The sequence below is a fragment of the Nipponia nippon genome, unplaced genomic scaffold (genome assembly GCF_047370975.1).
Source record: "Nipponia nippon isolate SJK-2023a ecotype South Korea unplaced genomic scaffold, ASM4737097v1 scaffold_2, whole genome shotgun sequence".
Taxonomy (NCBI): domain Eukaryota; kingdom Metazoa; phylum Chordata; class Aves; order Pelecaniformes; family Threskiornithidae; genus Nipponia; species Nipponia nippon.
In genome coordinates this window covers 127,483,207-127,500,082 of record NW_028262336.1, presented here as the reverse complement: position 1 = coordinate 127,500,082, position 16,876 = coordinate 127,483,207, and the positions used below count along the sequence as shown (strand labels likewise).

Here is a 16,876-nt window from a genome sequence, read left to right as displayed (position 1 = left end):
AAGCGTTTGCCAGCATCTTCCAGCGTGATAATGCCCAATTTCACCCCTGCAAAACCCATCCAAGAATTCTTGGCATGTTGATACCCTCCAAATGACTCAGCCTCCTATAGGAAAAGGAAGTAGATCAGGGAATTTTAGGAAGGAAGGGTGCTGAAACCATACGCAGAGCTAAGAACAGTTAACTAACTGCATAACTGCTATGGAAAGAGCAGGAAATATGAAAACTTGGGCAGAGAAGGAAAGTCAGAATACACACAAAGAGGAAAGAAAATACACACGCTGATAGGCATGGAAGGGAAAACGGGGAAAAAAGGATGTGGAGGGACTCTGAAATGAGGAGAAAAGAAAGTGGGGAGTATCAGAGAAAAGGGAAACTGTATCCATCCTGGTACAGAGCGGGCAGGAGCATGAGGGAATCTGGTACATGGAGCAGACACAAGGACAACCTGGAATGAGACAGGGAGCCAGCGGTGCCACAAGGAAGAAGAAACTGACGAGCCCAACTCGTCAGGTTGAAGAAACTGTATGTTGTAAAATGAATTTTAAAAGACATTCCAGGCTTGAACATTCTTTTTTTACAAATTACAAAATAAAGGGCTTGCACTTGTAGCTAGAAGATCTGTATTGTCACCTACCAGTGGCAAAACAGAAGATAAAGCTGCTATAGGATCACAGCAAAAGCAATTGTTTGGAATGACACTACCCTCTGGTGGTCAAAAAATACAGTTATATGTACACCAGGAAGCTAAAATATTTTGGAGCTGGTCGTAAAGATAACTATGGCTTGTTTGACCCCTTATTCAAGTCATTGGCACCAACTGTACTTAAAAAAAAAACCAAACAAAAAATGCAATCAATTCCAATCCACACTTCAGTAATCCACCTGGAGACCATCTTGTTAAATGACATATCCACCTTATTAGTCTGTGTTTTAAAATGACACATTAATGACTGGTCGTAAGCACAAGTAACTGAGGCTCTGAAACAGGCTGGCAATAATTTTTATCTTCTCTGGCAACCTGCAAGAATAGGAACGACACACATGGCTGTGCTTAGCTAGGCAAGTAAAGGAAGTAACACAATACTAAATTCCCAAATTATTCCCAAATAAAATGTAAAGCTATTACCAGCAATTTTCTGCTTTATCTCTCTGGAAAATAAGCTCTTCAGAACTGACATTCACTTTCAGTGTGTGCAAGAGAGCTCCTAGACCAACAGACTCCAGTCTCTAGATGTCACTTTAATACAAGTGTTTAATAAAAAAATACAATACTGCTTGGAGGAAAGAAAAATAGAAGATAATTTTTCCAAGTTAGTGCTGACCACATCCCTAAGTGTGTACATTGTCATCAATTAATTCAAAACAGAGTGCATAAAGCTGTGGTCAGATGTGGGGAAAAAAAAAAAAAAGAGGAGCCTCTATATACATATTAAAAGCCAGCTTTCTTATTCTGATCCTTACTTCTAACAGGACATTCCTTAATTTCATCCAAAATCTTACACAAAGGATATAACTGGTTTTTTTTCTACTATATTACAGTTACAGAACATCATTGCCGAGAAAAGCAATTGCTTCAATTTAGGGTTTTCATGAAGGTGCTTCAGGACTTGTGTAATGACTTAACACAGTCACTCTGCCTCCTGCCTTGCCTCACTCACATTTCTTGACAGGTAATCTTGTACAAACAATAAAATAAAAGCCCAATAAAAGATAAATATTAACAATATTTAGAACAATAAAAGCCAAATATTAACCACTGCCACTTTCGCCTTTCCTCTCTTCGCATTATCACTGTTCAACTGCTGGTTTTTTCCCCCTCCTGCTAAAAACATCCCTATTTCTCATAGCCAAGTGATCCTCTTGGAAGCTGAGCCTTCCAAATACTCTTTTATCCCCAAACTTCTTAAGACGCGATGTCTCGATGGTCCTACACGTCTGGAAATGAGGAAGAGCTTGTCGCATCACTCCGTCCTACAGCAACAATTCTGTGCTTTGCAACTTTGATCTTTATGGTAGGCTGACCTTCAACTAAAAGCAAGGGTTTAGAAGCAATATATTTGTATATTGCTTCCTTGCAAGAATATATTTGTGTATTGCTTCCTTGCAAGAAATATACACTGTGCAGACCTTGATGGGGCAAGTCATTCCTGCTGGGTCTGATAAACTGTCATCTTTGATGCCATCTTGTGGCAAAAATACTGGATCCTAGAAATACTCAGCATTTGTCCCTCCTTGCAGGTGCATTTAATTGCAGCGCTTGAGTTTTACAGTTCATAAAACCAGGATTTTGGCACTCCTAAAAATGCAGCACCAGTCAGTGACAGAGAGGACGAAAAGCAGGAAAAAAACCACTGCAAAATGCATTTATTCTTTCCACAGGGTGAAAACCAAAGCAGTACATCAAAGGACACACAGCACAACTATTCGTGTGCTCAGAGCCTACGCATTTATTTCTCTCTTCCCCCCTGCAAAACGTTCGCGGTGAGAGGTACAACCTTTTCCGGACACAGAAATGCAGAACGGGACTACAGGTAGAGACTGAAGGAAAACTCAGCCCCAGCCTAACAGGGCAGGAGGCATTTACACCAATGCCTCACACTGGACTCACCCTGAGAATTACAGAATCGTTAAGGTTGGAAAAGACCCTTAAGACCATCAAGTCCAGTCGTTAACCCAGCACCGCCAAGCCCACCACTAAACCATGGCCCTAAGCACCACATCCACACGTCTTTTAAATACCTCCAGGGATGGGGACTCCACCACTTCCCTGGGCAGCCTCTTCCAGTGCTCAATAACCCTTTCAGTGAAGAAATTTTTCCTCATATCCAATCTAAACCTCCCCGGCGCAGCTTGAGGCCATTTCCTTAGTTACTAGGCACAAAAAATTATCCTGAAGGAGGCCATGCCTATTTTTCAGGGCCATTCCGAGGCCATGTGGGGCCTGCTCCGAAAGCCAATTCTGCAGCATGAGGACAACACCTATTTTTAGCGTTACTTCCACCAGAGAAGCCCAAGATCACCACCTGCCTCCTCCCGGCGCCCTGTCAAACGCCCTCCTCCCAGCAAACGAGCCGGAGGAAGGGACGGAATTAACCCACACACCTGCCTCTTCCTCAGCGAGGTTCCCAAGAAGAAGGGAAACCATTCTAAAAGCCTTCAGCCAGGCTGAAGCCAGCCGGAGGCAAAACCGAGGGGGTGAGGGCCGCTGCCGCTGGCTTCGCCTCACCTCAGCGGCAACCGGCGCAGCCCGCGGGCGGGAAAGCGCGCATGCGCGGTCCGGCACCTCACTGAGGAGAAGGAGGCGGCGACGGCGGTCACCGCTTCGCCTCACCCCGCCGCGGGGACGGAGCTTCTCCTTTCATTGCTTTCGGCTGCCTGGGGAGAGGCCGCGCTACCAAACCGACCGAGAAATTGGCTCGTCTCCTCTTCCTCCGTGGGCGGGAGAACGGGCGCCGAGGGCCTTCTTCCCCCCCCGCCACCGCGGGCTGAGGGGAGCCCCGTCCGCCCCACGGCGGAGGGGCTGAGGGAAGGCAGAGCCCTCCTCTTCCCGCCTCGTGCCTCTTTTCCACATTCCTTCTCCTAAACCCTTCCCTGGAGGGGAGAGGAGGGGAGAGGGGTTCCCCTGCCCTCACCCCTGTCAAGCCGGGCTCCCCTGCCCTTTGCTCCCCGTCAAGTGCAGGGTGAGTCAGACATCTCGCAAGCTGCAAGGAGGTGGGGAGAGAAGCTGGCTTCTACCTTGAAGGGAAAGGGTGGTCATTTTTCCCTTCCCTCTCCTGCTTTCTTTCTCCCCATAGGTGGTGGGGCTGGACCAGGGTGAACATCTTCGAGTCCATCAGCCTGTGAAACTCTCGCCATGGCTGTCGGTGGGGTCGGCACCTCGCTCCTGCTGATGGTCGGCATCATGGTAACAGTGGGGCTGTGCAGGAGATTAACCCGCCGCCAGCTGCGCTCCCACCAGCGCCTTTATACTTTTCTTTTGGAGATGTTTAGCACCTTCCAGATTTGCGCCTGCACAAACGAGCTCTGCCTGCTGGGCAATGTGGAGCCGAAGCCGCATACCGCCCTGACTCTCACCTACGGTTTCACCGTCCTGCATGGCTTGACCCTGACTGGCAGCACATGCAACCCCTGTGGCACCTTGCAGCCCATGTGGGGCGGTGGGATATCGGTCAAGATGGGTGGGCTCAAGATCGCCGCTCAGTTCGTGGCTGCAGTGCTTGCCAGAATGTTCATGCACTTTATCTGGAGCCTGGAGATGGCAGAGCCACATTTTGGAGCGCTCTCACAGAGCTGCAGCAACCCTATGCAGACTACGGAGGTGCAGGCGTTCTGCATAGAACTGCTCTTCTCTGTCGTTTTCCAGCTGACCGTCCTGCGAGTGGAAAGTGTTAATCCCAAATACAAAGTCCATTTGATTGCTCTTCTTATCACCATGCTCGTGTATGCAGGTTAGTCTTTTCTTTATTTTCTTAAAAGCGTTAAGATGCAGAATTATTTTTCTTAGAGTACAAAAAATGCATGAAGGGAAGTCTTTGGTATTACGTATGCAGAGTTCATTTGGAGTTTATGTAAAGTTTGCCTGGTTAGATTGCAGGCAGGTGTGGGGTTAAGAATGAAATGAGTTACGAATTTAAAATTATGTCAAATCTACAAGTAAATAGCGTTAAGAGTTTCACAGAACACTGTTAAAATATCTCAGTGAAGGATCGTTTCATAATCTGACTTACGTAGCAGGAGGGATTTCACACAATGTGCTCTGATTTCTCAGTGGCATTGCGAGAGAGCACCGCTGTCTGCATGGGGGAAAAAATGCTGATTGTGCAACGGCAGGATACAGACCGGTAATATGGAAGTTCGGCATTTAAATAACGCATAATTCACATCAGTGCAGTTTATTTAGCTACGTTAAATCCTTAAATCAGAAGCAGGAATGGTTATTTGTAGAATGCATGCAGAAATGATAAAATAATACCTCATGAAACCAAATGTAAAAAGAAAAAAAATTAGGTGCTTGTTGTCTCATGGCATTTAGAAGAGTCTCCTGTCTTTGTAATGCCCTGTGTGTCCGTGTCCTTGCCCCCGCCTGTCACCTCACGCTTCCCAGAGCTGGGACACTGTCACCTGAGGGAAGTCCGTCTGAACTTCTTTCTGCTGGCTGTTGCTGCTCCCTGTTGTCCCCAGTGAAGTGTTGGAGTTATGTCACTTGTCACTTGAGGGCTGCCCTGCAGGGAGTGGGTTGTCCCGGGAAGGAGATTCTGGAGTTCAGGGTACAGGGAGCTGAGAGAGAGATGGTTATGGAGCTCCTTGCTTGTGCTACAGCCCCCACCACAGAGGAAGTCATCTAGGAAAATATCGAATCCGTTTGTGACAGAGGGAGATTGCTCTTTTATCTGCAAATAAGTGGAATGTCATTGGCATCTTGTCCAAAAGGTTTAATTGTATTATGCTATCTAACATAACAGCATATAGTGGAATAAAGTACAGTCGAATTTTCAGATGTATTAATGAAAAAACCTTTACTCATTATGTTTAGCTGAAATTAGCTAATACCTGAAAGACTAAAAGAAGCCCATGGAGAATTTTGAGAATTAATTTAGCAATTTGAACTACTTTCTAAAATTAATTTTTGAAGGCAGAGGCAAGGTGTCAATGCATTTCAGCGCATTAAATATATTTCTGAATTGCTCAGTAAAAGTGTAGCCAAAGATTATCCTACCTCTTCTACAAGCATAGAAAGCTGGATTCCTGATTCTTAACATTCCTTTCCTGCTTAGCAAATAGTCATATAAAATAATACGTGTCACATTGCCTTTCTCTTCGCTAGTTCATACACAGAATTCGTGCCCAGCGTTGTTGGCCAAGCTGGCCTCATATCTTTTTCTAGCAGGAGAAGGCTGTGTACCAAATGCCCTTCCTTGTCATAAATTTGGACTTGTTATGACTCTCCAGTGCAATCGATCTGCGTGTACTTCTAGGAAACGTCAGATCTATTGCGCCCAGGCCTCTTTCACACGGTCAGTTTGTGCTGTGTTGTGTGCAGAACAACATGTGCTACTCGGACGTTTTTCTTCCCATTTCTTTTAATCTAGAATCAAGTCTACTATAAAAAATACATATGCATTCCAGAGAGCAGATCCTGAACCTAGTTTTATCCCCTCCTTAGTGGAAAATCTAATTCTTTCTTGTTCACTCTGCTCCAAGCTTCCTGAGGTTTGCACTCTTCGCTGAACGCTCAGGTTCAAAAAGCAAGGTGAAAAGTGCTGTCCTCCCCCTGCAGTAGTGTTTGCTTTGCGCTCTTAAGATGTGGATTGACGCCTTGTGAAGTAGAGGAGGATGTAAAACCCCAGGTTCCTATCACTGAGCTATTATACAACAAGCGTGGGAGCAGGCTGCTGCTATTAATTTCTTTCTGTGACGAAGTCACAGGCTTGCACTGTAACCGATCTCTTTTTCAGTGGAAGGTTGGGTAGGTGCATGGAGGACAGCTTAGAGGTTCTCAGACCTTTCTTGCTGCCTCTTTCCCTCTGCCCACATCTACACACAAATGCTCCTTCATTCTCCTGCCCCCTCCATTTTGAGGGCTGCCGATCCGGTCCTGCTTCCCACAGCCTTCTGACAACATGCCAAGTGGCTGAGGCAACAGCGAAGGGCCTGGTAGGTGGCCACAACCCGTGCCCGGTGCATCTATACGACCCGCGGTATATCCTGTGGGTCTCGTGGCGTAGCCCTAGCTGTGTCCGTTCCACCTCCAGTCTGAGAAACGGTGCTTCGCACACACGGTAGGAAGAGTGACTTCCAAATCGGGTGTTAGAGATAGTGGCCTCCAGCAGGCCAAGTTCTCGTCTACCGGCTTTGAAGACAGGCAGATGCTTAATTTAGCTGGGCTGGATCATTCTCAGGAAATCTTCTGCACCTCTGTTATCTGTTTATAATGAACTTGAGTGCTTCTTTAAGAGGAACGGATCTTTCTCGCTCACCCAGCACCAAAGGGCTAGGTAACCAGCACAAATTTAGGCAAAGCAATGCTAATTTAGGCAAACTGGTAACATTCTTCCTTTTTCCTACAAAAATAGCAAATAGTTTAGAATATTGTATGAATAATGATTCCTCAAACCTTAATTTGACAGATACAGTGGTCTAGCTAGGAACTCAGAAAAGTGCATTCAATTTACAAAATAAAAATTTCTTTTTACACCCTGATTTTAAAAACCAAATCAATTGCGCCTTAAGGATCCAGGTTTATTACAGTTATGAATGAACCAGAAATGTTAGAAAATACATCTCATACATATTGCATCATATTTCATTCCATGAATTATGTTCTACTATATGTTTGAAAGCTGTATCCTATAAGAGGAATGACTGCAGTCTAAAAAAAGAACTGCAAGAAGGAATATCTCTTACTCCATACCAAATTTGGTTTGGGTAAAATTCTGAAGGATAGCCATATCCCTATGGCTTACACCTGTCTAAATGTATTGATACACACACAGGGCTGAAAAACATTAAATTGTATTTATGTGGTTGGTTAAGTTAAGTTAAAATACATACAACAGTGACTTGTCAACATTTATCCCATAAAATGTACTTTGGTATGCCATGCAACTGCCTGCATCAGATGATACAGTAACTATTTTCAAAATTACAAGCTGTTGCTTTCTTCTCCTTTTTCACAGTGAAAAATATTTGGGTTTTTATTTTACATATAGACTTACACAGACCAAATGTTTATAATAGTGCATACTGTACACAAAAGCTCCAATACTGCACTCGCTGTTTCTTCTACTGAATAGAAGGAAAAAGAGAATATTATGTCTTTGCGTATTAAGGGAATGATTCAGAAGCTAAGGATGCAGACCGTACACATGTTTGTAAAGAATATTTTTGGATATTTCCTTTGGGAAAATATTTAATTAGGGGAAGAAAAAAGAATACACCTTTTGAGGGCTTTTTCATTTACAGGCGATATTACAGTGAAGTCAGAATTGTGTGAAACTGGCTAGGTGTTTCTGAGCATAACATATCAAGGTAAAAATGACAGACATATTTTGAATTTGTAGTTTCTTCCTGATTTTGGTTTTGCTTCTAGTAATTTCAAAAGTTAAAATTACTTTCTCACAGATGGTGTGGAGCACACATTACTTCACCTTTCTAAATTTTTATGTGTACAACAGCAAAGATGTTACACTTCTTTTGCCATAAAATCATTTATCTTTTCTGGTACATGGACTGGGATGTTTAATAAATATTTTAAAATGAGATTATACTAGTGGCCCTGGCCTATGGCTGATATTCCAGTAGTTATTAGTAATGAATGTCGAAGAAATACAGCAGTTAAAACTCTGTCTAATGTTTAATGTTCAGAAACTGCCTCCTGAGAGCGAAATTCTGCTCTTAAATGTGTGTTTGTGGATAGGAAAGCAGAAGCAGTGAATTAATAAACAGATTAAAGGAAAGTAAATTATTGTAGATGGCCTTCCTGGCAACAGTGGAAGTTGTTAATGTGTCAAAGTGCAGAATAACAGACTGCACAGTAAATCTGAGTTGCTGTTGAGCACAGGTGTAAAAACAGAGTAAACTGAGTAGGTCAACAAAGATTCCAACCTTCCTGAACTGTAATAATGGTAAAAGAAATAATGAGTATATAGAAAAAGAAATATAGGAGAATGACAAAGACTTTACTAAAACTTTCGCTAAATGATTGCATGCTCATAACAAATGAGGATTACAGCAACATGGTATTTGTACAAAGGGTAAGTGCAAAGCTCATCCTAGCCTGTTTGGGAAAAATCAAGAATAAGCTTTAAGAAACTAAACAGACACAATTATGTAATATTTTATGGGAACAGATTAATAGATAAAACATACGGGGTGGTTAGTAACTAACAGTGCAGAAATACAGAAAACTTTGCTATGAATAACGTTTTTTCCGCAGGATTGCGATGAGAGGGACAACATATGTCAGAATTAAAAACGCATACCTCCAGGTTCATCGGCAGTGTAATTACAGTTTAGTCTCCACAATGTAATATGTTCGGATCAAGTTATTGAGAGCATGTTTAGGCAGCTTCATTTACATCTGAAGTCAGAGGCAAGGAAAGATGCTTGGCTTCTTTAAGCTTCCTTTTTCAGGAGAGTGGAGTGGCATTTGCTTTTCTTTTCTTCAAACAACATATAGAATGATTGTGCAGGCTTTTCCCCCAGTTATTACCATATGATAATCTTAGTGTTCTATAAATTGATATGATAATATTAGTGTTCTAATAAGAAAGTATGGAGGTCAGCTTAGCAAGAACAGCGCTTGACAGTTTTTTCCATTATCTTCCATATGTGTTACATGTGACATGGGGATGTAATGAAAGCTCAGTATTTGTTTACTAATATTTGTGTAATTTCTGTCTCTTCTAAAAGCGTGATACAGACTGTTAGTAAAACAGCTCATAGTTTTATCAATAGAAACATAAAACATTAGCCAAACCCATCTCTTCAAAGAACATTTGCTAGAAAGAGGGAAGGGACGTTCCAGCCTACACTTCAGATATTTTAAAGCATTTTAGAAAACAGTTAAACACATCATCAGGTAAATAACTTCAGAAGAGTTTATCTGTTCCAACGGTTTCTGCTAATTCATTTTATTGCAGGGTCTACATTTCTTGGTAGTGTTGGGTACGTGCATTTCAATGTTAATTTAAAATAAATATTAAGAAAGATGGTTTGATTTCATCTTGTTTACATTTTATTGCAGGTGGAAATCTCACAGGAGCAATATTTAACCCCGCATTGGCTTTTTCATTACACGCAAACTGTTTCTATGACAAATTTTTGAGTTACTCGCTAGTATATTGGATAGCACCATCCTTAGGTAAGTGTTATTTAGTACATGGTTCAAAAATCAGGAAATAGGTGTTCTTTGTTTGATAGTCTGCTCGTTTTCTGCTTTAAATAAAATCCAGAAAATAGTCAATTATGCACAGAAGTCATTCAGAATCAGGGGTTCGTTTTGCAAACGTAGGCTGTGTATTTTAAACTTGTGTGATGCTCTGTGTAGAGCACCTGTAACAGTTTTGTGAATCAAGCATCTAATACTGAGTTTTAAACACCAGTTTTATTCACAAAATAATATCTACTGTTTTGATCAGTTTATTTTAAGAAACAACTGTATTAGGTTGTATAATTGTTTAGTTTAGACGTCATGTTCAAAGTTTGAGTACTTCTGGGATACTTTGAGCAAGAAAATGTACCTACCAAAAAACCACAACAGCGCAATTCTAAATGGAAAAAGGTTAGTGTTTAGGTTAGGGTTAACTAGTTAGTTATAAACCAACAGCTGCTTACTCTGGAGCGTGATCCTTTTGAAGCTGCCTGTTGTTTGGGACTTTATGCCTTGGCATTAAAATCCAGCCTGTTTGAGGTATGCTGCATATTCTCACACTGACCAAAGGCCCACTTGTAGAATCTAGCAGAATATTAAAAAGGAGAAGAGGCTACCTGAAAGTAAATATTAGCCTGATTATGTTCGAAAAGAGAAACACCCTGGTTAGCATGCAGTTCTTGTCTTGCTTTGTAACAGTATGCAAGAACATGGGAATGATTAATTAAAAAAAAAAAACAACACAGGTATTAGGACAAGTGCTTAAAATATGCTTTCTCAATTATTACTATTATAATATCAAATCTTTTTTATCTCCATAGTGTCTAAACTTTGCAATTCCCATTCTGTGTTTTCTCCCCCAATCACTGTTGGAAACAATCTGTTCTTAGTTTAAGAATAAGCAATATTAGTAACTGGATTTTTTCTAACTTAAATTATGGGTTTAATTTGGAAGCTATTGATTTTAACTTCTAGTTGTGTGCAGATGAAAATGCTCCATGTAATACTTCGTGCTGTTGATTGTTTACAGTTAGTCCCTACAAATTTTGAGCTTTCTGCGTAGAGGGTAAATAAAGCAGCAGTCTGCTAATCCCGAGTTCTCTCATGACTGTTAATCCTATTAGAAGGTACAACAGCGATGAAGGTACAACAGTACATGGAACATACACAAGAAACATCTCAAAGGGCTCCCGTTATAACAAATAACTTCGTTTTCTTGTTTGAGTTCATGTCTGCGCATGTTCTATTTGCATTGACTCTCAGTCAGTCACAAATGGAGACAGAATTTTTAGTCTAACTAAAATTCACTTTAATATAATTTTGTTAAATTAGATATCCAAACAGGATGGCTAAACAATAGAATAAGCTTCATAAAAGCCCATGCACTGTTCCAGTTAGTAGCTAATGAAATGTCTTAGGCAAAGCTGATGAGCATCCCCTGGGTCCTAACAGAACACATGATATTTCTCAGAATTCAGGTTTAGCTTTCTGGTACATTAACTGATTTCAACCTGATAACCATTTTGAGATTTTCCAGGTTGTAAGTACCTGGGATTTAATGTTTTGGCGAGTGATCTAAAGAAACAGGAGGCGTTTTGAAACACCATGTTCTATTTATTTAGCAAGATGCATCCTGCAGAACTGCTTTGCAGAAAGCCTTCAGGTGATTTCAACTTGAGTAAGAAAATGAGCAGATGTTAACTCAAATGGAACCGTGACTTGAGGAATTTAGAATGCAGTTAGGGAGTAATGTTACACTTCTGTGAAAATTCATAAACAGAAGTTTATCGTTGGTTAACGTATAGAAAACACATACAGAATGTATTAAATGCTGTGTCTTAATTTACGAGGGAAAGGAACTCCAGGCCAAGGAGTTGTAAAGATGTGAATACTCAGGACATGTCGCTTTTTGTGCGGTGTCACTGCTGTAGCCAAACACCTTGTTACAGATCTCAGGTCTGTGGATCACCTGACGGGCCAAGTAGTCTATTGGCTATATAAATATCTCACTAAAAAAACAAGGGAGCTTCCTAGATACGTATAGAACTTATCTTATAAACCAAGAGTTGTAAACAAATGTAAGGTATCTGAGGTGGAACGATAGAGGAGATAGTTATATTTGAAAACTGAATTGATGAATACAGGAGCGCAGATCTACAAATCTGACATTAAATGAAATTTTTCTGACGCTTTTTGAAAATAAGCACGTAATAGGAATAGAATATTTTCTTCCAAAATTGGACCAGATGTTGAGGCATCTAGGGAAATTACCCGTTATGATGATGATAAAATTCTTGTGAAAAGAACCTCTAAGCAGAATCATAGAAGTAGATGATGAGGGAAGGGATATTTTAAATTAATTGTAAAAATTACTTTCCGAATCCATGTGTCAGCAGAAATACTGCTTCAGACTTCCTAGAAACTGGCAGAGTCATAGTGATATGATAATTTGATGACTCACTTTTCCCAGCATCAGCATCTTAGATGGTTAAATTACTTCGTTCTTATTTTGAGGAATTCTTTGAGGAGCCTATTAGGGATTTTTTGTGATTTGCTGTAATAACTACCATATGCAGAACCATGGACTAACATACCATGAAACTTCAAATTGCCTGTGCAATGTGCAACATGATCTCATTTATGGGCATAGCAAACACCCATGAGGACAAGGAGACTGAGACCATTCAGTGTATAACGGATACCCTGATCTAGCTGTAAACGAGTTCTTAACTCTCAACTTTAGAACAATTTTCTTAGAAAGGACACTTAGAACAAGAAGATTGATTACCACCTTCACAAGAGGAGAAGGAAGTGCAAGTTTTCTTTTAGGATGAACAAATCTACCGATGGTTTAGGGTCTTTCATGAATACAATCTTGGAACTGTAGTTAAGAGCTCATTTTTCAAAATGGCTTCACTGACATTTTGGTGAAGGTGATTCCCCAGCAGCATTAAAACACCTAATTCCAGTAGTAAATACAGACGTCGGCGAGTGTTTATGACTTAGCACAGGCAGGCCTAAATTCTGCTCTGTGCATGCAGAAGCAGTAAGTACCAGTAGAACAAAAAGAGTTTCTGTTTCACTGCCAAAGGAATTCATGTTAGCTGTCCAGGCATGATTACACCATTAGTAATGCTGGGGACTGAGCTAATGCTTCTCTTCCAGTACCAGGGAGATGGCAGCTATGAATGGCAGAGGTGGTGACAAGGTGCTGGACATGAGGGGACGCTCATTCCTGGGCAGGTGCCAGCTTAGCATCCTGCTCGGTTTCTAACGCTATAAAAACAGAATCAATGCCCACTTCTTTAGATCAGTTTTATCAGAAAGACTAATACCGTTCCCTAGAAGAAAATGTTTTTTCACTATCAGGATAGAAAATAAGTGCCGCAAAAGTTGTTTAGCAGTAGACGTAATGGAGGAAGTAAGCCAGGGAGAAGGCTACAGGTGAAACTATCACCTTTCTGCTCAGAGGAGAGGGTACTCGGAGGTTTCCATTAAGTTCAGTGCACTTAAGCATGGAGCTTAGCAAAGAAGCAAGGATTGCGAGTCCACGTGCAGTGAAGTGATTGGCATCTCGGGGCCTTGGTAGCAAAGGAGGGTTTCAACAAACATCTAGCAGAACTCTCCTACTCCCAGACCCTTGTCCTCCGAGGGGTTTTCAGCTGTGCAGACATCATCTAATGGAGCAAAACTCTCATGCAGTGAGGGAATGCAATCCAGGAGGTTCCTAGAAAATTGTCGCTAATCAAGTCTGATTCAAATACTAAAGGGCCAGTGAGTGGTAATCCTGTACTTGGCCCGCTCACAAACAGGGAAGAACTGGTGGTGAACGTGGCCGCTTGGGTTGTAGTCCTCACCAGAGTTCAGGGTCCAGAGGAAGACTGGGAAGGTAATTAGCAGAGCTGTGTGGACTTTGGACTTCAGGAGAACAAAATTCTGCTTATTTAGGGAATTGCTAGGTCAGCTGGAAAGGAGGCTGCCACAAATGGCAGAAGTATCCCATGGAAAGGTGATTTTTCAAAAAAAAGCTTACCGAGAGCTCAGTAACACTGGTGCAGGAACAATCTGTCATGTAGTTAGACTGGGAATTTTGACACAAAGCCTTTCCCTGCTGGCTAGACCAGAAGCTTCCCTCCAAAGGAAAGCATGTAAGAAGTAGAAACAGGGACAGGCAGCAAAGGAGGAATATAAAAACTTAGCACAGGTACTTAGGAACAAAATCAGGAATGTCAAAGCTCAGCTGGAACTAAGACTAGGGACATACAGGGTTCCAAATACACTAATCACAAAAAAAAGTCCAGAGAAAATGCAGGTCCACTGATAGGTGACATGAAGAAGGCTGAGGTGCTCTCCCCCCGCCAGTGTTTCCAAGCAAAGTTTGCTCCCAAACCTCTGTGTAACACAGTAAGGTTTTGGAAAGGAGGCAATAAATAGTGCAACAGGGTGGGAATGAGAGAGAAGCCGGATGAATGCAAATCCATTGGCCCTTCTGGGATTCCCCTGAAGGTAGGGTTGGCCGATGTTATTGTTGTCCATCATTTACGGGAAGTTAGAGCAGTTGGAGGAGCTTCCCGACAACTGGAAACGTGCTAATACTATGCCTGCTTTTAAGGAAGAGGAGGAAGAGAAAGAGAAGCCAGGGAAGTATAAGCTAGTTGGTCTCGCCTCAGACACTGGGAAGATGGCAGAGTATCTCGTCTTGGAATCCATTTCCAACCCTGTAAAAACCACAGAGGTAATCAGGAACAGTCAGCACAGATTTAGCGAGGGTGATCCACGCTCAGCCAGCTTGATGGCCTTCCGTGATGAAATGGAGGTCTGTGGGAATGAGCGGGGAGCAGTGGATGCATACCTTCACTTCAGTAAGGCTTCTGACACCATCTCCCACAGCATTCTTGGTTCAAAGTCGAAGTAGGGTCACACAAAAAGACTGTTAGATGGCATAAAAATTGGCCAAACCACTGACCTCAAAATGTAATAACCAATGGGTTGAGATCCGTTTAATTGATGGCCAGTAACATGCAGAGCGTCCTGGTGTTGATTTTCCTCGCGGTGTTCAACAGTGGCCCAAATGTCCATTCATTACAACGGTTTGTTCTCTCTGCAAGTAAGCCAAACCGCGTGGTTCAGAGAATCGGGGCCAGCAGGCTACGGGACATTGTCTCCCTCTACTCAACGCTTGTGAGGTGGCATCTGGAGCCCTCCAGTTCAGCAGGAATGTGGAGAACGTAGAGAGTCCAATGGAGGACTACCAGGATGGTGAAGGGCTTGGAGTACCTCATCTGTGAGGAGAGGATGAGGGAACTGGACTTGTTTAAGCTGACAAAGATGAGGTGAAAGGGTGATTTAAGAGCGGTCAATGGTTATTTGGAGAGTACTCACAAGGATGGTGGAGCTTCACTCTTCTGGGTATTGGCAGACAAATGTAACAACAGCAAGGCCACAAGCTGTGGCGTGGGAAGTCCAGATTAGACTCCAGGAAGACTTTCAGGAGAAGGGTGCGGCAACAGTGGAACAAATTATCTGGAGAAGTGCTCCAGTCTCTATCCGTGGAGGTTTTTCGGGACACTGACCTATCTAGCATAGGCAATAGTCCTGCACTGAGGGGGAGACTGGACTAGAGCCCCCTTCCAGTAAGCATTTTCGTGATCTAGGAAGCTTCATAAAATACAAGCAATGGGTGAGAAAAGCTCTCAACCAGAATCCCTTTCTGAAATAGAATTTTTTTTCTAGGAGAAAAGAAAAAAATGGTCTTAATATACTGTATTTAGGTGCCCTTCTCAGGAAGAACTTACAATCTCTAACTTTACTATTTTTCACCTTCAGAATAAACCCTAAACTAGGATGATCCTCAAAAAAAAAACAAAACAAAACAAACCCCACCACTATCCTATACCCATTCGTAGCACCTAAAACCGACGCGGTTGTCAAAACAGACACTGCTAGCAGACTCAGCCAAATCCTGTCGGCTGAGGAATGGAGGTTTAGTTGCTGGTTCTGTCATTTATACGTCCAGCTACAAAGAAAGGAGACCTGACACAGCAACGGGAAGGCGCATGTGTTGGATTCACCTGGTCACGCTGCTCTGCCTTTGGCTTGGCTTATACAGATCAGAATTAAAACATTAAATATACAAAGAAAAACAAGCTTATTAACTCGTAAGGATCAGTTACATGGGCTGTTGAAGCTTTCCTTGTGAAAAAGATTGCGTTTGCAAAAAGTACTGCCTGCCTCTAACCCTTTTGACAGAAAATTCCGTTTTTCTGCAATCCCTGCCCTATTGCATGTTAGACACTCAAGTACTTGAACATAATGTTTATTTTCAACACCAGTACTGTGTCCTTCTCAAATACATTGAAATAAAGGTCCTTTCTGTCATTTCTCTTTTCAGGTACAATACTTGTGGCTTTTATATGGGATGAAATCCTTCCTCGGATATCCTGAAACATCAAATCCTGAAACCTAGCAGCACTACATTAAAAAATACTTTCAGCACCTGCAGACACGAAGCTTTCAGAACTCTGTTGACATGGACTTCCACGCCACCTTTCAGTTGTATTTTCAGATTTCATGTTTGAAATATTTGACTTACAACTTTGTACTCAAATACTTATTTTGTAATAGCATATTGGGATTTTGAGAATATCCGCTGACGTTTTCAGTTTAGCCGTATGAATGTGAAGGACTGTTAAAACATTGAAACTTTGTCACTTTAGCCATAAGTGCCATTTGCTGACCTTTATTACAACAGCATGCAAAACTAATTTTAGAGAAACACCCAGTCCTTTCCAGGTTTGATTTTATTGGATTTCTTCCCATAGAAGGCACCTGCCAAAAAAGGAGCGGAAGATTTCATTCTTATAGTGACCTCATCATATTCCTACTTGCAATACCCGTACCTCCGAGAGGAAGAAAGGCTACACTGCTCCCTAGAAGAGTCTCCACAGCTCTATTCTAGAGGTATCCTACACCAAAAGTAAAAGTCTGTAGGACCAGCATTGTTT

At 42.0% G+C, this 16,876-nt stretch overlaps 2 protein-coding genes across 4 annotated transcripts in view; one reads left to right on the top strand and one right to left on the bottom strand.

Annotated features, from left to right (window-relative positions):
* Positions 1 to 3,859, bottom strand: part of PAK1 (p21 (RAC1) activated kinase 1) — a 106,280-nt gene extending 102,421 nt beyond the window's left edge. Inside the window, exon 1 of one of the 2 annotated variants that reach the window (XM_087756646.1) lies at positions 3,737 to 3,859. The gene's annotated coding sequence lies outside the window, so the exon portion shown is untranslated. Of the gene's footprint in view, positions 1 to 3,103; positions 3,221 to 3,736 lie in introns of those variants that run through there. The other variant, XM_087756645.1, reaches the window with a different exon arrangement.
* AQP11 (aquaporin 11) lies at positions 3,297 to 16,647 on the top strand. Of its 2 annotated transcripts, XR_015704608.1 has the most exons (5): positions 3,297 to 3,681; positions 3,796 to 4,449; positions 4,770 to 4,842; positions 9,747 to 9,863; positions 16,264 to 16,647. XR_015704608.1 is itself a non-coding variant. In XM_009476489.2 (4 exons), the coding sequence occupies exons 2-4, from the start codon at positions 3,855 to 3,857 to the stop codon at positions 16,314 to 16,316; spliced, it is 765 nt and encodes a 254-aa protein (XP_009474764.1). In that variant the 5' UTR covers positions 3,307 to 3,681; positions 3,796 to 3,854; the 3' UTR covers positions 16,317 to 16,647. The 2 variants fall into 2 exon arrangements, 1 of the variants encoding a protein (XP_009474764.1); XM_009476489.2 differs by lacking the exon at positions 4,770 to 4,842 and having other exon boundaries at positions 3,307 to 3,681.
* The last annotated feature ends 229 nt before the right edge of the window (positions 16,648 to 16,876 follow it).